The 22,436-nt window shown below is 41.7% G+C and overlaps 1 protein-coding gene across 1 annotated transcript in view; it reads left to right on the top strand.

The window, feature by feature from the left end:
* Positions 1 to 22,436, top strand: part of LOC145400957 (myophilin-like) — a 107,524-nt gene that overhangs the window by 46,152 nt on the left and 38,936 nt on the right. The window contains exons 3-4 of the mRNA XM_080273322.1: positions 9,170 to 9,236; positions 11,340 to 11,444. Of these exons, the coding sequence (XP_080129448.1) occupies positions 9,170 to 9,236; positions 11,340 to 11,444 (172 nt within the window). The remainder of the gene's footprint in view (positions 1 to 9,169; positions 9,237 to 11,339; positions 11,445 to 22,436) is intronic.

Here is a 22,436-nt window from a genome sequence, read left to right as displayed (position 1 = left end):
CCATCTTGAATGCTGGGTAATAAAAATAGCTTAACACTAGAATATGATGCCAGTCACGAAAAGGTACAACAGAAAGGATATTGAGCTACAGTATTGTCTTTTTCCGCCTCTAAGCTACGATAAATAATAAAAGGACCGGACGATACTCTGGGCCAATTTAAAGTGAATGAACTATAGTCAGATTGACCCTCAGTTCTGACCATACTCTGAAAGGGGTTAGGGAGCTTTTTTAGGGTAGAACAAACGCGGCCTTGTTATGCGGGTGTGACTTCCTCAAGCACTTTCCTTATCTCCCCTTATCTCCTGCTTTCTCCTTATCGGTGAGTCAGCGTTAGGGAGGCCACCGCAGTACTTGGAAGTGTGTGTGTGTGTTATTTTTCTTTATTTTTCAATTCTCTTTACACATCCTTTATTAATTATCATTTACTTTATCGTCAGCGTTCCTCTTTTTTTTCGTTTTCTGCTATGATTATCCCCATCTCTGTTTCGTAGTCTCTCATTGTCTGTGCTCCCCCCTTTATTCTCTCTCGTCTTCATTAACTTGTCTGTTTTTTATTAATTTTTATGTCTCTTATTTTCGCTGTTCCGGCTGTTAATTTTCCCTTGTCATTGTTGCTTTGTCTCTCTCCTCCTTCGTGTCTCTTTTTCTTCTTTCTCCTTTTTCTCATTCCTTTTCTCCTTCCTTTCTTAATTCCCTTCTTTCTCTTCTCTTCCTTTTCCCTCTTCATCTCCGCCGCTTTCGTTCTCTGTCTGTCTGTCTGTCTGTCTGTCTATCTGTCTGTCTGTCTATCTGTCTGTCTGTCTGTCTGTCTGTCTGTCTGTCTGTCTCTCTCTCTCTCTCTCTCTCTCTCCTCACTTCCCTTCCGTCTAGTCTCCTTTTCTCTCTCTCCTTTCCTCTTCCTCCCTCTTCTCATTCGTTCTCTCCTCTCTGCCATCGCCTCTTCTCTCCTTCCGTCACTTCCACGTCCTTTCACGCCCTTATGCTCATTCCCCTTCCATTTCCCTTTCCCCTTCCTCTCTTCCCTTCCATTTTCTCCTTCTGTGTTTCCATCTCATTCTGTTCTTTAAATTCTCTTTACCTTCTTCCCTTTCCCCGGCCTCTTCTTTCTCTCTCCCGCTTGCAATTCCTCTCTCTCCCTCTTCCCCTTCCTCTCTGTCTCCTTCCTCCTCTCCCTCCAACTCTCCTTCCCTCCGTCTCTCTTCCCACCCCCCCTTCCTTCCTTGCATGCCACTCTCCCTTCCTTCTATGCTTACTCCAGACTCGCGATTCATCTCTTGCAACCATCATGCATTTCCTTCCTCCCTATCACTCCCCATGCCTTCTTCTCTCCCTCCTTATATGCTCCCCTCCCACCCTCTCCTGCATGCCTCCCTCTCCCTTCCTCTCCCTCAAGCCGCCCCCTCCCTTCCTCTCCCGCATTCCTCCCCCTCTCTCCTTCTCCTGCATGCCTCTCCCTCCTTCCTGCGTCTCTCTCTCTCTCTCTCTCTCTCTCTCTCAGTATCCTTTTTTTCATCTCCCTCCCTCCCTCCCTCCCTCCCTCCTCCTCTTCTCTCTCTCTCTCTGCCGCTTCTCCGTGCTCACTCCCTCTTTTCCCTCCTTATTCCCTGCATACCTCCCTTTCACTCCTCCCTCCTCTCCTTCCAACCTCCCTCCCTCACTTCTTTTCAATATAATTAGGTTAGGTAGACTCATGTAACCTGATCCTCCTCCTCCTCCTCCTCCTTCTCCTCCTCCTCCTCCGTCTCATCCTCAAATACCTCCTCTCTCACTTTCTTTTTCTCCTGTTTCACTTTGTCCTCTTTTTTTTTTCTTTATTTTTATTTATATATCAGACATAAAGTGACTTGCTTTCCTGTGACCAAGAAATTGATTTAAGTATCCCTGAACGAATCAAATATATTTCGAAATAAACCCTTCTTTTTGTCAGGTGTCTCTCAGGTGAAAGAAATTACCTAGTGGCTGGTTGAATAAATATTTACTCAGTCCTCGTGCAAAAGGTTAAAGATCAGTGAAAAAATAAATGTGAAGAATTAGTAAAGTTTTCTGAGGTAAAAATCAGGTGACTTTTTAAAACTATTCGTGGCCAGTACTTAGCCCTCAGAATGACGTATTGAACAGTGACCAGCGTGAATGCACTCTTGAAACCAACGTTGAGTTTAATTAAGAAAGACTGTATAGTACCGAGTTAAATTTAGTAGTTTTATTCTCTACATTACTCTTGTAAATCTCAAGACTTCTGGACTAAAATAGTGTTACCTCTTGTTGAGAAGGGATATACAATACGGACTTCAAATTAACGTTGCTTCATTCGGTACAATAAATAAAAATGAAGACACAGTACAAAAAAGTGAAAACGCAACACATGTAATAAAACAGTGCTTGGCTATTGGTTGACCTTGATCGTCCTATCACCAGCACCCCTCCAGCCATCCCCCCTTGGCCTCATGGCATTCCCCACGTCCAGCATCATGTTTTATTTGGTTCTTGATACTGTACTTCTTGGCGACTATAATACATTCGCTTAAACCTGTCCCAAATTTTCATCCTTTGACATATTTTACTTTGATCATTGGCGGAAAAAAGACTGCTGTGGCTATACATCCTTTTTGTAATACTTCTTCGTGACCTGCATCATATTCTTGTGTTAATCTGTTGCTATAACTCAACATTCAAGATGGATGGATGGCAACTTTAGGCCAAGCTAAAGTGAACACTGAAGAGTTCATCAACTTATGGGATACGTCTTACAATAACGGGCCGTGAGTCATTCTGTTCAGTGTTTTGCTTTAGTTATTATTTTCGCTGCTGGCAGGCGATTATATTGAGCATTGGACACCTCTTAGTAAACAGGGGAGCAGTCTTTATTACTCTTTACAGTATAGTATAAGTGTATTGCCGCTGTCGTCAGATATGTGTGGTCTAGAACAGAACTCCCGTAGTGAAGAGGTTGATGGCATTCCACAGCCCTGGTCAGGATCACTCAGCCGGCGCGGTCTCATGGGGGGGGGGTGAGGTAGGAAACATGGGACACAGTGCTTTGACCTTCCTCTCCTTTGCCGCCCTTTTTACCTACCTTTTTATGTTAATTACGCTGTTTGTGGCCTTGGCAGCAGTAGAAGAGCGTGGTGGGAATGTATGCCAACCACGCTTCCGCCTCCTTTGTATCAATTTGTGCGGGGGTGAATAAAAACGAGGAGAGAAGTGGGTTATGATTGTACTGGAGGAGGCAATTATAGGTTTTGCGTGAGTTTGTCTTGGTGTTACCCGCGTTTTCTATGATGGGTGAGTACGGACGCTCTATCCTCCGGGGTCGTGTTTACAAGGACACCTGTTGAGTAGGGTGTAGGGGAAACTTGTTCGTTTTGCATTAGCTGCCTTCTGCCACTTGCTAAATCTCTGTGCGACCTCTGTTGGGTATGCTCTCCTGAGTGGTGGTAATTTAGGAGTGGTTCTCTGGGTGGTAATTTAGGAGTACAGAAAGAAAAGATGCTAGTTGAGAATTTAGCAGGAATAAACAGTGGAGTTGAAGAAATTAGGGGAGGTTTCAGTGTGGATTCAATGAGATTGCGTTGTTGGAGATCACTGTTATTAACCTTGTCATGGAAGGAGCAACTTTGGTATTCTGTTCCAGCTAACGCCAGAGGATTATAATTACTGGTATTCAGGTGGGAGTGAGCAGTTGTGGGAGGCTGAGAGTGTTGAATTGTAGCTATTTTTGAAGATGTAGAGGTGGGGGGAGGCCATGTTGATGGCTGAATAATTTTGAAAGGTAAATGTTCCATGCTTGCGCGAATCACCCTTGTTCCCTGGATGATATGAGGGTGATCACCAGACAGAAATGAGAGAGAGAGAGAGAGAGAGAGAGAGAGGGTAAGGTGGGGAGGGGGGTAGACTAGGAGCTGGTAATGTGGAGGGGGGGAGGACAGTGACATAAGGGTAGGGTGGACAAAAAGCACGGAGTGAGGAGGAAGGAGGAGGGCATCAGAAAGCAAGGTGGTCATTATCACCTTCACCCAGGCTTGCAGGCACGTGGAGGAGGAGGAGGAGGAGGAGAATAAGGTGGAGGAAGAGGAGAATGTGGAGGAGGAGGAAGAGGAGAATGTGGAGGAGGAGGAGGAGGATATGGAGAAAGAAGAGGCAGCTAATACTGAAAACGGAACAAATGAAGTTTTTCTGAGGCGTGCTTATTATGGTGCACACAATTATTTTTTTTACTGAGCCTTGAGTTCAAGAAAATAATAGGATATAACTTCGAAATCTCCCCACCGCAGCATCAAGCCTCCCAGCCGAAACCAGTAGGATATTAGAGAGCAGAGAAGAGAGGGTTGAGAAAGAGAGAGAACAGGGAGGAAGAGAGAAGGAAGATCGGCACCAGAGGATGATTGATGGAGGAGGAGACAGTTGGAGCAAGGATGTGGATGTGGAGGCAGTGGAGAGTGAATATAGGTGGAGAACTGGAGAGATTAAGGAGAGAAGAGGAAGGAGGGATAGGAAAGAAGAGAATATGAGTGGAGAGAGAGAGAGAGAGAGAGAGAGAGAGAGAGAGAGAGAGAGAGAGAGAGAGAGAGAGAGAGAGAGGAGAGAGAGTACAACAAATAAACGAGGGAGGAAGTGGCGGAGAGTGGGGGGGGGGGTGGAGGAAGGGAGGAGACGAAGGGAGGGAAGCTGGAGAAGGAAACTGCATAATAATGACAGAAGTTGGGGAGAGGCAGGAAGAAAAGAAAGAAAATAATAAGAAGGGAAGGAAGAAGGAAAGAAAACCAGGAAGAATGGAGGGGAGTAGATGACAATATGAGGAGGATGTGAGATGTAAAAAAATCGGTAACCTTTTTGGCCGGTGATCTCGTAACAAAAATAAATGAATGAAAATAAAATAAATGGGGGAGGGAGTTCGAAAAGTTGAAAGTAAGGAAAGGAATTAGGGAAGGAAGAACGGCAAGGAAATTGGAAAGGAAGAAAGATAGGTATAAATATCGGAGGGAAGAACGGAAGTGGAGGACAGAATTTAGTGGGAATGAAGAAAATTAATTGGCCGGAGGGAGGGAAAGAAAAGAAAAAAGGACGAAGTAGGGGAAGGAGAGAAGGAAGGAGACAAAAAGTGAAAGGAAAGGAAAAAACGGGATGAGGGAAGGGGAAGGGAGGGAAAGGTGAAGGGAAGGGGAGGGAAGGCAAATAGAGCGGAGGGAAAGGTGAAGGGAAAGGAAAGGGAGGAAGTAGAGAGACGGAGGGAGGGAGGGGCGGAAAGAGAGCTACACGCCTAACTCCACCCTGTAAGGAACTTCCGGGTACGTGATGATGATGGGAATACAGAGGGAAAGGAAGACTGAAGGGAATTGGGGGATGATGATGATGATAGTGTTGATGACGTTGGTGGAGGTGATGATGATGATGGGAGCTGGGGATGATGATTGTGATGATGATGGGAGCTGGAGATGATGATGGTATTGATGATGACGTTGATGTAGATGATGGGAATTAAGGATGACGACTATGATGATACTAATGTGGGTAGATATGGTAGTGATTTTGATGATGGGATAATGACTGATAATGGTAGGAATAAGCATGATGCAAAAGGAAGCAAATTTAAGAACTAGATTGTGTGTGTGTGTGGATGCTACACTAAGATTTTATGCTGTACACAAGAACATGTAGGAGGAAAACATCAGTAGGCCTATTAGTGTTGTTGCTGATGATGATAATGGTGATATTGATGGTCATGAAGTTGGTGGTGGTGAAGAGTATGATAAACTAATGATGATATTAAATGGGATATTAAAAAAACTATCAAACTTCAAGGAGTGACTTCGTTAAGAACGAACACAGAAGCGGAACAGGACTACAAGACAACAAGAAGCTCACAGCCTCACCGTTAGGCAGAGTTCAATTTTTTTTTTTATATTTGTTCTGTGTGTTCTTCTTTAACCTGGATACCTCACGCCCATTCATTTACGTTGATAAAAATGAATCAGTGCTTTATATTGAATGAATGAATGTTACAAGTTTTTATCTTTACTTTATAAGTGGTTTATCTTTCCTTCTCCCTCCTCCGTTTTTTCCCTCCCACCTTAACCACCTGTCAGCTCCTACACTTGGGGAAGCAGTCTAATAGGGCCGATCATAGAGGTTTGTAAAGAGGCAGAGTGCAGCTCAGAAGGAAGAGTTAACCCTTTGCATGGCCTGCTTAATTTACACATTTTATTCAGGGGGACGGGAGAGAAAGGAGTGATTGGAAGTGAAGTTGATTAGAGGAGGAGGAGGAGAATGAGAGGAGTGGGTGGGAAGGTGAGAAAGAGGTGAAAGGAAAGGAGGAGCAGAGTTGAGGAGGAAGGAAGAAGAAAGGTACGAGGAAGAAGGGGATAGTAAATGACGAAAGAAAGAATGATAACGTATGGAGGGGGGAACATGGATGAGTTGAATAGGGAAGAGGATGATGGTAAAAGGAAGGATGAAGAAGAGTGGGAGTGGAGAGTGTGGAAGGTAGGATTGTGTGGATGCATAGTAGGAATATTGATGCTGAGTTAACTGGGCACTCTTAATAGGATACGTCCACCGTGTTAAATGATCACCTGTCTTAATTGGCATGTTGTCTTGAGCCACGTGTGCTCTTAATTGCTTACCCACCTACCTATCTACCTGCTCTGAGTGTAATTACCCATCTACCTGCATACCTTCCTTTGCGTTTGCCTGCCTACCTACCTGTATACCTGTTTGCATATATGTTTGCTTACCTACTTCGCACCATCTCTATGCTTCACTGTCTGTTTACAGCCAGTGTTCGTGCTGGAATTATATGATGTTATCACCTTTCAAGTTGTCAGAAATTAAAATTTGCACACAAGATGCTCTATTCGCTTTGCATATTTTTACATAATAGCTTTAATAAGATTTTTAAAGAAGTAGAGACATTTTGTTATGAGCACATTAATATTGAAGGTGTAGATAATGGTACTCTAATAATTCTGAAAAGTCAATAATTAATCTTGTTAAACAAGTCAAATTGACCCAACTAATTGTCAAATATTATGTTTTAGTGCAATATTTACTTCAAGTGCTTGGTTTTCAGATACATATATAGTTACTTTTTTATACATAAATAATGGCCCAAGGGCTTAGAGCTTGTAAAAAATTGCCTGTTCCAGAGAAAAGTGAATAAAAATAGACAAAATCGTACGGCTGTTTATGTAGTGAAAGTTAGCCGTGTGTGTGTGTGTGTGTGTGTGTGTGTGTAGCAACCAGCCTATCTCCCTACTTAGTTAATTCCTGTTTGTCAACCGTGTCCCAATCTAACCAGTTCTCCTACACCTCCACGTAACAAATTCCTGTCCACCTATCTTGCTACCTGCCGCCTTATCAGCTAACCATCCCACTGCCTACCCAATTAACTGCCGTGGCTCCTCCCTTGTCTTAAGTACTTTTTTTTTCTTCTTCATTTTACAGTTCAGTTTTCCTCTTCCTTTTCCCCCATGTACTTTGCTTTTTCCCTCATTCCTTTCCTTTCATGTTCTCTTATAAATTCTTTTGTTTTTTCATTCCTTCTTTCTTTTTAAATCTTTCCTTGTTTTATTCTGTTTTCCTATTGTTTTCAGCTTTTCTTTATCTTTGTTCGTTTTTTCCTGTTTTTTTGACTTTTTCTTTATATTTGCCTACTTTTCCTATTTTTTTTTATTTTTTCTGTGTCCTCTCCTTTCGTCGTTTAATCCCAAGTACGAATAGCCTCTTCTGAGATGCTTAATTTCGTCTGGGAGGCGTCACGATTTTCCTAATTAAAGTCATCCTAGTAAAAGGGGTTAATGGAGGTTGTTTTAGCCCCATCTATACGATAGGCCAATCCTGATGATGAAAAAAAAAATCTCGGGGTAGAAAGAATGGAATAAAAAAAGCTGTCATCATAGCGAAAGGATTATGAAAACAGTTTTAAAAAGTACTCAAATTTTCCAGTTCGTACACCTTTTTAATTCGAGGATATCAGTAGCTTCAGTATATTCGCCAGTATATCGTCAGCTAAACCACAGAACACTTTGATTATATTCTTTGTATCGCCACCAGTTTTTCAAGTATATCCAGAGTAGGTCATCCAGTACCTTCGCAGTAAAGGTCCAGTATATTTAGCGTGTGTGGGGTATATCTTGAGCGAGAGTTCAGTGAAACGTAAGAGTGTGTACTTGTTCAGGATAGCCTCTCTGTCTCTCTCTCTCTCGTGTGTGTGTGTGTGTGTGTGTGTGTGTGTGTGTGTGTGTGTGTGTGTGTGTTTTGAATAGCGGCTGGTCTTTTGTTATTGTTCTTGATGCCTGTTTTTGTCATTGTGTGGACATTATGCCATTTTGTGTCATGTGATTGCGAGAGTTGTCACATATTTATTTTGTTATTTTAAGGTTATGTTATTTCACGTAATGTTGGTAGATCATTTGTTGTTACACTAGACTGTAATTGGCTCGATAGGTTAATCTGTTAGTTTGTAAGAGTTTTTAATTATTTGATGGATTTTATTATTCTGTTGTCTGATTTAATAGTTGACTTTTGCTGCTGATGGCCAGTTATTTTTCTGCCTGGATATCCTAATTTTGTTTTGTCACTATCTTGGTAGCTAAGTTTTTAGTGTTATTTATAAGCTAGGACAGTTAGATTAATAGTAAGGAAAGTAAGTTGCGAGTTACCTAATGTTACCTGCGTTACTATGGTGTTACTTCATGATTAGTTAGTGATGCGTTACCTAATATTACCATGACGTTAGTTCATGATGATTAGTTGGTTACTAATGTGTTACCTGATGTTGCCTGCGTTATCATGGTGTTACTTCATGATGGTTCGTTATTGTTACTGAAGCGTTACTTCATGTTACCATGGTGCTACTTCACGATTTATTTATTGTTACTGATGCGTTACCTGTCTTTACCTGTGTTACCATAGTGTTACTTCACGATTTAGTGTTACTGATGCGTTACCTGATGTTAGTGGTCTTGTAGAGTTTCTTTTTGCGCTGTGATGGCGAGGTAGTAAAAAACGAATGGCATGATATTATTTAAAGTGGTTTATTATAAACTGTGGCTTGGCATAATGATTTCAGGCATAAATAATCTGCTGTGCCTTCGTGTGGTCGATGGGCATAATTCTCAGTCTCGATAGGCATAATTCTAAGTCTCCTTTTTTATTTCTTTTATTTCCCAGGCTGCTGAACCAACTGCAGCCGGGCACCATTAAGAAGATCAACACTATGAAGGCGCCTTTCAAGCAGGTGAGATGCATCTTAATGTCTTCAGCCCCATGATTACTGTTATTATTATTATTATTATTATTATTATTATTATTTTGCTGGTAGTGTTCTTTCATTTTCATTTTCCAAGTCGATTGTCTCTTGTTTCTTGTGATTTTTTTTTTTAACTGATAAAAGTATTTAATGTTAGCTGTCGTGCATTCATATCTTTAAAAATACTGATGATTACGGATGGTTGTGCGTCATAAATAATTAAATGTGGTTAACAGATAGAAGTTATTATAGTAATTATGCTCACTACAGTATTTTCTCCACATTGCTAACCCATTCAGTCCGGTGACGTACTGGATATTTCTTGGTGCTGCCTGGCTAGTTTATATTTATTTTTTTACTTTCACATACGGGGACAGTCACTGAACTTATTTTAATTCTTTCTCTATATTATCCTTCTTTGATTGAGTTAAATCTTTTGGTGGCTGACTAATTGAAATGGAACATACGTCAATAATATAGAGTTTCATTGTGTTTTTTTCTTTTTATTTAGTTCATAATTGTTCGAGCTCTTGCCTGTGTTCTGATTCTTAACGTTGTTCTAATTGTTCATCGCCCCAGATCTCAGTTGTGTTGCAAGCTCTTAATTGTCTTAGTGTAGTTCTTTGATTTTTCCAGTTTTTATTATTTTCTTTAGTTTTTTCATGGACCTCCCCTTTCCTCATCCATACGTTTCTCTGACTAACCCAGATTCCTTTTCCTGCCTTTCCCTTCTTATCTCCATCCTTCCAAAGTCCCTCCCCACACCCTATCCACCTCCACTCCACTCCCCTCCGCTCTACTCCCCTCCCCTCCCGTGTCACCACTTAAATCCCTGTCCCTCCACCCCTTCCTCACTCGACACTCCCTCACTCATATATCAGAGCTCCTTCACGCCCTGCCCTGTCCCATTCCCTCCCTGCCTCCCTCTCCTCCCCTCCTCTCTCTCCTCCCTTCTCCCCCTCTCCCCCACTGTCACCACTTAAATCCTTGTCCCACTTCACACTTCTGCTCCACACTCCCTCCGTCTCATATATCTGAAGTCCTCCACGTTTTGCTCCATCCTGTTCCCTCCCTCCCTCGCCTTCACTCTTACTCTTTACTCTCTTGCATCCTCACTGTTCTCTTTCTCACCCTTGCCTCTCCCTCATCCCTGCTTTTTTCTTCTGCTTCCTCCTTGCATTTCTCAATCACCCCCCCTACTTCTCTCCCTTACCCTCCCTGCTTTTCTTCCTCACCCTCCCTACTACTCTCCCTCACCCTCCCTACTACTCTCTCTCACTCTCCCTACTTCTCTCCCTCGCCCTCACTGCTGCATACCCTCACCCTCCCTGTCTCTCTTTTACCTTCCATACTTCTTTCTTTTTACTTGTCTCCTTCTCCCTTCTTACTTCCCTCCTTCTCCCTTCCTACTTCTCTACTTCTCCCTCCCTGCTTCTTTCCCTCACATTCCCTCTTATCACATTCACCCTTCCCACTCTTTCTCCTTGCTCCACTCATCACCCACTTAATCCACCTCTCAGCAACACCCCCATTCCATCTCACACATACCTCACACTCCTCTCCACTCATCCTTCTTACTCACCCCCCACTTCACGCCCCCTCTCATTTCTCCCCCATATTTCTTCACTCTCTTCTTCACTCCACCCAAGACATCCCACTCTTTACCTCACTCCATCCAACCCTCCCACTCCCCTTCCACCACATATACACTTCCTCCCACTCTACCACCTCGCCACACCCCACACTCTGTTCCATATGTTATAACTCCCCACTTCTTTCCCTCCAACCCCCCGACTGTCTTACCTCTCCCCTACCCCCTCCCCTCTCCCCTTCCCACACACTTCCTCCCTCTCGCCTTCCTACACATTTCCTTCCCCCTCCACTTCCTCCCACACTCCCTCCTCTCTCCCCATACCCCTCACACTTCTTCCCTTTCCCTTTACCCCCACACTCCCTCCCGTACCCTTACATTCCCTCCCCTCTCCCCTCCCCCTCCACACTCTTTACCCCCTCCCAGCCCCCACTACCCCTGACTCACCCCTGCGCCCGCCCCTACACCCCCCACTGACTCACCCCTGTGTCTGCCCCCAGCGCGAGAACGTGGAGATGTTCCTGAAGGGGTGCGAGAGTTACGGCCTCAAGAGCCAGGACCTCTTCCAAGTCAACGACCTCTACGAGAACAGGAACCTGTACATGGTAGGTCACGAGGCACCTGTTTGGGGGATTGGGGACTGGGTTTTGGGATTAGGGGTATTGGGGATTAGGGGTATTAGGGATTTAGGATTAGGGATATTAGGGATTTGGGATTGGGTTTTGGGATTAGGGATTTGGGATTGGGTTTTGGGATTAGGGATTTGGGATTGGGTTTTGGGATTAGGAGTATCAGGGATTTGGTATAAGGTGTCCAGTGTAGGGATTGTGACTTCTGCGAGAACATGACCCTCTTTATGGCATTTCTCTCTCTCCTTATTCTGTTTTGGGGATTAGTAATCCTATTGGGGGATGGGGTATTGGGTATTAGAGATTGAGTATTAGGTGCCGTATGGAGGGACTGTGTTGTGAGTCATGGCCTCTGGTGGGATGAGGTTTTAGGTATTAGGGGTTGAGTATAAGGTTTGGAAAGCTGGGATTATGAGAACACCTGAATACTTGAACGCTTGAACACCTGAACACATGCATACCTGAACACTTGATGAACACCTTAACACCTGAACACCTTATCATGGTACTCACGATTCACCTGTTCTATTTTGGGGATGGTGTTTAGGGATTGGCGATGGATTTTGGGGTATTTATGGATTTATATCAAAGCCCTTTACGTGAACCGGAACCAATTAGACGTCTCGCTTGACCTCTTATTGATTGGGGATTAGTTTGTTTTGGGATTTAGGGGATGAATCTTGAGTATTAGGGATGAGTTTTGGGTATTAGGGATTAGGTAAAGGGACCCGTATTCTCGTCGGGTAAACAGGCTCCCTAGCACCTGATTCATAGCGATTTATTTCTGGATATGGATGGTTTATGTTATTTTATCTGTTATTTATGCAGAGTAGGACAATATTAGAATGATTCAGATAAAGAAAATGATATTACTTGGCAGTAAGGTTATTAAATCGCTTAGGAATAGATGCTAGGGAACTCTCCTAACCGAGGAAAAGGTGGGCCAAGGTGTAGGGATTGGGACTTATTCAAGAAAGGAACCTGTACTGTACATGGTAGGCTGGAATTGTGGGATTAGGAATTGTGTTTTGGGGTGGGGGACCAAAAGCCGTGTTCGTAATAGCACTGGAAGCTTCGTATCGTCGTTTTCATAGCGATTTATTATACAAAAAACACCTTGGCAGTCCTTTGTATTTATATGGTTTTGATATCAATGTTGTTGGGATCAGTAGCATAGATGATGATGTTGAGGTGTAATATACTGGATTAATCGCTTAGGAATAGGTGTTTCGAACTATCCAAAGACCTACGGATGGGATTTTGAGATTAGTATGTGTGTGTGTGTGTGTGTGTGTGTGTGTGTTTGTGTGTGTGTGTGTGTGAGAGAGAGAGAGAGAGAGAGAGAGAGAGAGAGAGAGAGAGAGAGAGAGATGGGTATAGTGGATATTAAACAAATGAGTGAAGGAAACTAGCAAAATATAAATGCAGTCTCTCTCTCTCTCTCTCTCTCTCTCTCTCTCTCTCTCTCTCTCTCTCTCTCTCTCTCTCTGTCTCTCTCTCTCTCTCTCTCTCTCTCTCTCTCTCTCTCTCTCTCTCTCTCTCTCGTACCTGTCACAATAAAGAAACAATAAGGGGTAGAATTTTCCGTGGCATTTCCTTTTAACAGAAATTATTTTATTTTACGACCCAGTAGTACCGCGAGGACTACGAGAGAGAGAGAGAGAGAGAGAGAGAGGAAAAAATAAATGCCATAAGAGCTAAGAGAGTGTGGGAGAAGAGGTGGGAGGGGTGAAAAGGTCTCTCTCCCTCCCTTTCTCCCTCTCCTTCTCCCTTTTCCCCCTCTCCTCCATCCCTCCTCCCCTTCCCCTTCCCCATCTCTTCTCCCTTCCTCCTCCCCTCTCCCCCTCCTCCCTCCAGGTTAAGAGGGCGGCTGACACTCTGGTTGTAGCGAGTGTGTGGGTGTGTCTGGAGAGAGAGCGTCATCCCACACGTGAGCTAAATATAGGTATGATGCCCACATCATTAGAAGTGTGGGGGTGTGGGAGGGGGGGGATGGAGGCATATGGAGAGAGAGAGAGAGAGAGAGAGAGAGAGAGAGAGAGAGAGAGAGAGAGAGAGAAACATCAATATAGCATGTATTATTTCATTTTTAATTTAGTATTTTGAAGATGATATTGATAACTATTCACACACACACACACACACACACACACACACAGAGAGGATAAATACTGCACACAGATAGCCTCAACCTCAAGTTAATCCCTCAAGTGGTGCCTCTTGAATATATTTGTAACACGAGAAATAAAACTAAAGTGATTCAGAATTTCGAAATATATATATAAAAATAAAGGGCAAATGGGCAGTGGGGTAAGGTTCAAAATTCGAGAGAGAGAGAGAGAGAGAGAGACCAAATAAAAAAAGAAAATATGTCTGAGTTAAAAAATTACATCCAGGGAGTGGTCAGAATACCCAGAATCAAACATATATTCACTCGTGGCCTTTGGTTCCTTCTTCCTAGCATTAAAAAAAGATAAAATAAATTAATAGTTCTGACACAAGAAGTTAACATTTCAAATTCGGACTCAGAATTCACCTCATGTGTTTTCCAATTCATTCTTGCTGCCTTTGGACTGTATTATTAAGCATGAGATTACTTTTTCAAACTGGAAGAATTTAATATAACCTTCATTTGAATTCGAGGGGTCTTTTGTAAGTTGAATAAAATTGTGGAGAAAAAGATATATTAATCGAGGGAGTAGAAACATAGAGAGAGGTTACGCTATCCTAATGGTACTTAAAAGTTATAAGTTTCACAAGATTTAATTCATACTTATAATTGTGAACACGACAGGTCAAAATGTCTAAATCAGAATATCAAAGTAATTATGTAAGTTCGGTAGGAAAAAAAAAGTGAGATGTAAGGTTTAAAATAGCCATAATAGGCAATGCAAAATATGAAATGCAAGTGTGGTAACAAAAATAAATAAAGATGTGAAAAGTAAGTCAGATTTCTAAAGCAAGATATGAAATTCAGCAGAGAAAAAAAATCAAACAGAATAATTAAAGCAAGATGTTACAATTAAGTCAAAATTTCTAAAGGAAGATATAAAGTTTAGTTGAAGAAAAAATCAAAACGAAACTGTTCTTAAATGCGACGCCAATATTTCCAAATCCAATTGCAAGAAATTCGCGATATTAGGTGAGTATTGGGTGAAAATGGTGTTGGTCGGGGTGAAGGTTGCGCCATAGTGAACTCTACCCGTTGAGAGAGAGAGAGAGAGAGCGAGGGAGAGAGAGGAAACTTACGAACCGAGAAATTACTCCTTTAAACCCAATATTTACTTCAGAAGTATCATTAACCCCTCTCATTTACAGGTACCTCGCCAAGACCAAAATATCAGAGAGTGAGAGTGAGAGAGAGAGAGAGAGAGAGAGAGAGAGAGAGAGAGAGAGAGAATATCAAAATTCACGTGGTGTTTTCTCGGCTGTTGTAAATTAAAGCATATAAGGAGAAGGGAAAGAAAGTTGACCGGCTTTAAGACATTTCTAGATGATGCATGGTTGAACTAGACTTCGAAGTAAAAAATAAATATATGAGTACAAATATACAAAAAATCAGAAAAATTACCCTTAGGTCTTGCTACTGAAAATTTTTAAGCATATATTATTCCCATGTTTGGTAATTAAGGATCTATGTTAAATTAAGATGCACTAATTTTTACCCACTAACTCAATATAAAGAGAGAGAGAACTGCAGTCGACACATTTACTAGATTACTATTTATTTTAAGGCAGGATCCTGGTAGTGGAGAGGATGGAGAAGGGTTATCTGGTCGCTCCATCTTAAAAAAATCTTTCCTTCGTTGAAAAAATTACCAGAAAATAGCAATGAACACACACACACACACACACACACACACACACACACACACACACACACACACACACACACACACACACACACACACACACACACACACACACACACACACACACACACACACACACAGAAGGGTTATCTGGTCGCTCCATCTTAAAAAAATCTTTCCTTCGTTGAAAAAATTACCAGAAAATAGCAATGAACACACACACACACACACACACACACACACACACACACACACACACACACACACACACACACACACACACACACACACACACAAAGTCGCCACAGTGAAAGTAGTAAAGTCTGTCGTTTATCAGAATTAAATAGATCTGGAAATAGTAAGGTTTTAGTGCAAAAAATTGGTAACCATATTGAAAGGTCATCAAAAATCGACAGGAAAAGCAAGTGGAGTGATAGAGCTTACTTATAATTTACCTACTTATTCACTTTCTTATTTAATTTTCATACCTTCTTGTTTCTTTTCTTTTCTTACATTATTACTTATTTTCTTATTCTCTTACTTTCCTACATGCTTCCTTTTTTTCCATACTTGCTTTCTTACTTTCTTGCTTACTTTCTTACTGTCTCACTTTATTTCCTTACTCACCCAACCTGGCTTTATCAAGACAGCTTCACACCTGTTGATTTAACCTGGTGACCTTTACCCCTATCCCGTGACTTGACCTTTTAATCTGACCTGTTCTACCTGTCCTTACCTGGTGTGGCCTTTAATCCTGACACAGTACTTGACCTGGAGTGACATGACCTTTCTTGGATGAGAGATGGAGGATTGGGGGGTCAGAAGTGATACAGTTCACACACACACACACACACACACACACACACACACACACACACACACACACACACACACACACACACACACACACAACACACAACACAACACAACACAATTTATAAGTAAGAAATAAAACCTACATAATTAATTTGTATTGATTTTAAAGATACAGCATTTACTTTCCCACCTGGACCCTCTTTACATATGAATAAACAATTGTGTGTATAAATATTTCAGTCTATAAACATTTAAGTGTATATGTAGGGAGGTGAAGGGGTCAGAGTTTGGCGTTAAATGTTCTCCTCATAATAAATTCATCTTCTGTCAAGGTTATAATTCCTTCTAGTTGAGCAATACACAGCTCGGAGAAATTGAGACAGATTTGTAAGGATTTCTCTCTCTCTCTCTCTCTCTCTCTCTCTCTCTCTCTCTCTCTCTCTCTCTCTCAGCCTCTACTTATACCACCATAACATGTCACATAACTCAAGAGTGAACAGCGTCAGAATGGGTAGGTGGGAGGAAGAGTGGTGGTAATAGGTAGGTGGGTTAAGTGGAGGATGATGGATAGGTGGGTGGATGGGTAGGGGCACATTAGGTGGGGATGAGTGATGGGTGGATGGGGGTGGATGGAAATAGATAGGGTGTGAGAGATAGATGTGGAAGATCGATAGACTGGGTGGTTAGGTGGAGAGGTGGGTCAGTTTGTAGATGGATAGGAAGAACTAGAAGGATTGGAGGATATACAGTTGATGGTTAAATGGATAGATAGGTAGATAGATAGACGAGTAGAGAGTGGTAGAAAGATGTACAGTTCAGGGTTAAACTGGCAGATGGTTAGATAGATAAATAGATAAGCCGTTAGCCAAACATTAGAGCCCAGAAGTGTGGTCTTAAACTGTATACACTGGCCTGGATACCTGAGAGAGAGAGAGAGAGAGAGAGAGAGAGAGAGAGAGAGAGAGAGAGAGAGAGAGAGATCGTGACCTCTTGAGACTGAGCAAGTGTAACCTCGCTTCGTACAATTTGACTTGGATTAACACAGACCCTGACCTCCAACAGCTGATGATTTGTTTTCCAGTGCTGTGAATTCGTGACCTGGAATATTCGAATTTGTAGCACTGAATGGTATTTTTCCTTAACATTTTTTCCCCGTGATTATTAGTCATCATTTTATTTCAGTCGTGCTAATTTATAATTATATATTCAGCTCTAGAATTATTTTTCAGGCTGATGGACATTGATACAGACTTAATTAACCTCTTCACTGCGAGGAGAGATCTTCTGTGCTGAATAAAAAGAGTTTGACTGATGCAAAATGTTGTTATATATAGGGTAGTAGTGTTGGAATCTGACCACAAACACAATAATGTAAATTCGTATTCCAGACTCTAACCTTAAATATCGGAATGTGACCCCAATACCATAATCTGACCGTATAAATCAGCATTGACCTCAAATACCAGAACTGACCTCGCATACTAGAATCTGACCTCCCATGCCATGATTTTTTTTACGTCATAGTTGACTTGGATGCTTACAGAACACGTGCAGACATGCGAAGAATGAAAAACCCGCCAGTAAAACAACCCACACGCAAAAAGGCACGCGGCTTTAATGTCACGAGGTACAGTTCCCGCCGTCAGTTCCTTAACACTTTGGAGGTTTTGAGGACATGGGAAATAATATTATTGCATACTAGTTTAGCATAGATTATTAAGGTTTCTTTTTAGTCTTAACATTTCTCTGGTTTCGAACACATGAAGCCAGAATCGAACGTATTTGAGCATGGATGAGTAGTTTTGTGTGTTACCATTCTGTTGTCATTAGGTTTTTGGCATCACTGACATATCGGGTTCCAGACTCATAAATCAGTTTTGATGGTTAGCCTAGCATGATCTCTTTAAGTTTTTGATATCCATTATATTTTTGGCATTCTGAACTAATGAAGGAAGAGTCATTATTTTAAGAACGAATTGTCAGTTTATTAACATCCTCTTCTATTTACTGTGTTTTGCCGTTAGTTTATTGACATCCTTTTTCACTTCTTAGATTCTGCCGGTAGTTTGACATCCTTTTTTAATTATACTTTTCCGTTAGTTTATTGACATCCTTTTTTTTACTTATGTTTTGCTGTTAGTTTATTGACATCATTTTTCAGTTCTTAGGTTCCGATCTAATGAAACGAGGTTCGAACCCATTTGATATGCCGACGACTAAACAAATTCCCATTAGCTCAGGATATCTTTACATTGATAGGGGTTTCGAACTAATGAACTCGATTCCAACCCATTTGAATATTGAGGACTGGAGTAACAGGGTCTCATATAGGCTTTGTCGTCATTAAGATTTCAGAGATTACAAATAGTGAGGCGAGCTTGATTATTAGTGTTACAGGCCCTCATTAGGCTCAGACGTCTTTTATATTTTAAGGGTTCTGTACTAATGAAGCGAGAATTATTAGCAAGGTGTTCGATTTTGACATGATTCACGTTTCTTGGGTAACCTTCTAGTGATGCGAGACGGCAGCTCATTTAAAGTATAAGTTGAGCAAGATCTGACACGATTTCTTTCAGTGTGTAGGATTTGTTAGTATTAGCTGTGTGGCCTTTTATTTTATTTGTGTGTGTGTGTGTGTGTGTGTGTGTGTGTGTGTGTGTGTGTGTGTGTGTGTGTGTGTGTGTGTGTGTGTGTGTGTGTTTTTCTGTATACTGTTGTGTCCTTTCTTTCTTTACCTTTTCTTCTTAACCGTGTAATACTGTTAGGTGGCCCCACACATAAGAAAAGGAGACAGTGTTAGGATAATTATTACTTTAGGGCAAAACGTAGCCAAAATCATCCGTCACTAAGAAGGGCCAAATATACCAACACGAGTACGCAAAGTAATTTTCCTCGACCTTACAGTGTAGCGTTGGACAGACAGACAAACAGACAGAAACAGACAAAGAGCACACAGAGAGAGATCAGACCAAGACAGTCATTAAACCCGCAGTGAGTGTAGTGTAGTGAAAGTCGGTACATCAGATCCCCACTCAGGTCACGGCACTCAGACCGCCTCAACATCGCCTAATGAACCCATCGGAGCCAGACAATCAGAGTGTGGGGGCGAAGATTGGGAGGGTGAAGATGGGGAGGTCTGGGAAGGTTAACTATGGGCTAAGTGGGGTTTGTTGGGTCGGATTGAAGCATTCTTTCAGAGAGAGTCAGTCTAATATTGCATTCTTTTTTTTTTTTTTTTAGTCTTTTCCGTGTTCTTGTTTCTCTCTCTTTCTCTGCTTTCTTTTGCCTTGCCTTTCTTTCCCTTCCCTTCCCTTCTCTTCCCTTCCCTTTCAGTTCCCTTCCCTTCCCTTCCCTTCCCTTCCCTTCCCTTCCCTGTCTTTTCTTTCCGTTCCCTTTCCACATAAATCCCTTCACTTTTCTCATCGCACTCTGCCACCCAGTTTATGCTCATTCTCAGTTTCTTTCCAGTCCCATTCTCCTCTCTTCCTTCCCATTCCAATCCCACAGTCCTCACTTCCTTTCCATTCCAATCCCACTCTCCTCTCTTCCTTCCCCAGTCCCACTCTCCTCTCTTCCTTCCCATTCCAGTCCCACTCTCCTCTCTTCCATCTCTTTACCATTTTTTCACTCTGTTCCCTTCCGTCCTCAGCATCCTTCTCTTATGCTTTACTTAGAATTCCCAAATGAGTAAGGAAAATTCAGCTCTACCTTACAAGAATTCAACGTTTGGCAGGATTGGATTCTTTCATGGTAGAGTTGGATTCCTTTAAGGGGAAGTGGTGTCTGATGAGGGATGCTGGATTCTGTTAACAGGGAGTTCAATTCTGTTAAGGGAAATTGGATTCTGGTTTTGAATTCTGTTAGGAGAATCCAACTCCTCCCTGGTGCCTCTCTAACCTCCTTGACCCGCGATCTGGTCATTGTCTGCGTGTGTGTGTGTGTGTGTGTGTGTGTGTGTGTGTGTAAGGGTAAATTGTGATGTATGTCCATGTTCAATTACGTGTATGTGTGTGTGTGTGTGTGTGTGTGTGTGTGTGTATAAGGTTATTAGTGTTAGTGTGTTTGTGTGTGGCCCTAATCTCTAGTCTTGCGTGCTTGCTTTCGCCCCATTTGTGGATCACCCAGACTTGTTGTGTTGCTTTTCACTGCATTAAACTGGATTATGACTGCATCCATATTTGCATGTCCTCTGTCATCACTCTCTCTCTCTCTCTCTCTCTCTCTCTCTCTCAGAGGAAAGGGAACGAGAGGAGATAGACGAGAAATAAGAGACAAGGTACAAGAGAGAGAATACAAAAGGAACAGAAAGTATATTAAGTAACAGTATAATAGAGAGAGAGAGAGAGAGAGAGAGAGAGAGAGAGAGAGAGAGAGAGGCATACGACAAGATGAAACGGATAAAATGTTAAGGATGAATTAATGACACAAAACCATTCCTTGACCGTCCACCTGCGTCGCTGAAAAAAAAAAAGCGAATATATAGATCTGTTTAACACTCTGCATCCTATGACTTATTTTACCATGAATTAATTGTCTCACGGTAGAGTTGTCACGATCTTTAGAGAGTTCCACCCTCTTCAGGTACGCGTAGGTTAATTATACCCACTCAAGTCGCTGCAGTACCAGTCACATCCATTTAGGGTACTTATTATTATTATTATTATTATTATTATTATTATTATTATCATTATTATTTATTATTATTATTATTATTATTATTATTATTATTATCATTATTATTATTATTATTATTATTATTATTAGTAGTAGTAGTAGTAGTAGTAGTAGCAGCAGTAGTAGTAGTAGTAGTATCATCGTCTGCATCATCATAATTACCGTTGTATTTTCCTCAGCACGACATCTTAGGTGGGAAAACAGACCAGGATTATTATTACTATTATTATTAGTAGTAGTAGTATTTTTTTATCATTATTATTATTATTATTATTATTAACAATTATTATTATTATTATTATTATTATTATTTATCTTCAGTCCTCTTCAGCCTTATGCAGACTCAGTGAGGGGAAATCAGGTTCATTGTTCTCCTACTAGGTCATGTCTATTAAATAAATCACGTCAGCTCCATTAAGAAAACACTTCAGCAGAGATGGCATCCTCTTAACTCGTGTTTGTGGAATTCTTGCCTCATTTCCCTGACTGTTAATATTCACGTAAGGAACTTGAAATTGCTTGTTGTCCATTAAGGTAAGTTAGGATAAATTTAGTTTGACCCTCGGAAGCTACCTGCATGGAATGATATCAGAGCTTTTGTGTGTGTGTGTGTGTGTGTGTGTGTGTGTGTGTGTGTGTGTGTGTGTGTGGAGAAGTAGGGGGACAGCTATGTGTGGAGTGGGCGGGACGGGCTGGGCTAGTGGATTGGTGGCCGGCAGGAAGGGGAAGTACACCCTGTGAAGTTGCGTTTTGTATGTGGGAGAGCCAGCATAGGTGTAACAGTTTTGAGAAGAACCACCTTAGGCAAAGAAGGGACCCGGGTTTGTACAATATGGAGCCGAGACGTTGAATAAATCTGGTTCCTTTCTTTGCATAGGGAGTTTTTCTTCTTCAAGTTTTCTCCAAGAAGAACAAGAAGGTAAGTCAGCTCCTCTCGATCCCTGGCGTCTTGAGAAAATAGATGAATGGAAAGGAAGACTAGGGGATGGATGGATGTGTAAGGAGAAGTGAAGGGATAGGGCACTGCTGAAGAGGAGGAGAAAGGAGGCGAATGGGAGGTGAAAAGAGAGAGGAGAGAAAAAGAGACCGAAAGAAAGAGGTGAATAGGAGAGGAAAGAAGAGCAGAGTAAAAGAGAGGGGAGATGGGAGGTAGAAAAATGAGAGGAAAAGATAGAAGTGTAGAAGAGAGAGGGAATGGATTGGAATAGGAGAGAGAGAAAGAGAGCAGTAGCAGACTTCTGGCGCCACCCTCACTCAGAATCCTATAAATCCTACCTGAATCTCTCTCTCTCTCTCTCTCTCTCTCTCTCTCTCTCTCTCTCTCAAGGGAGTGGGACTTAGAAATGTGTATCTCCCTTATTTTTTCCACAATCCCTTTCTCCCATTCTTTATTGTATTTATATTTTTTTTGTTCCTCCCTGTCACTTTTTGCTCCCTGCCCAACCACTTTCTCCCTCTCTCCTCATCCTTTCCCTTCTTAAATCTTGACCCTGTTCCTCTCCCTTGTATCCCTTTTGCTCTTCTCAGTTATTTATATCTTCCCCTTTTCCTTCCTGTCTCTTGCTATTCTCTTACCATTATTTTTCTTCTCCTTTTTATCTTTTCTCCCATTATTTCGCCTTTCCAAACTTTTCGTTGTTATTTCTTCTCATTTTACATTTTTTCT

Source organism: Coenobita brevimanus, chromosome 54 (assembly GCF_032717465.1).
Source record: "Coenobita brevimanus isolate Jiangsu-jjx chromosome 54, ASM3271746v2, whole genome shotgun sequence".
NCBI classification, from domain to species: domain Eukaryota; kingdom Metazoa; phylum Arthropoda; class Malacostraca; order Decapoda; family Coenobitidae; genus Coenobita; species Coenobita brevimanus.
The sequence above is the reverse complement of the archived record's forward strand: the minus strand, read 5'-3'. Positions and strand labels throughout refer to the sequence as shown.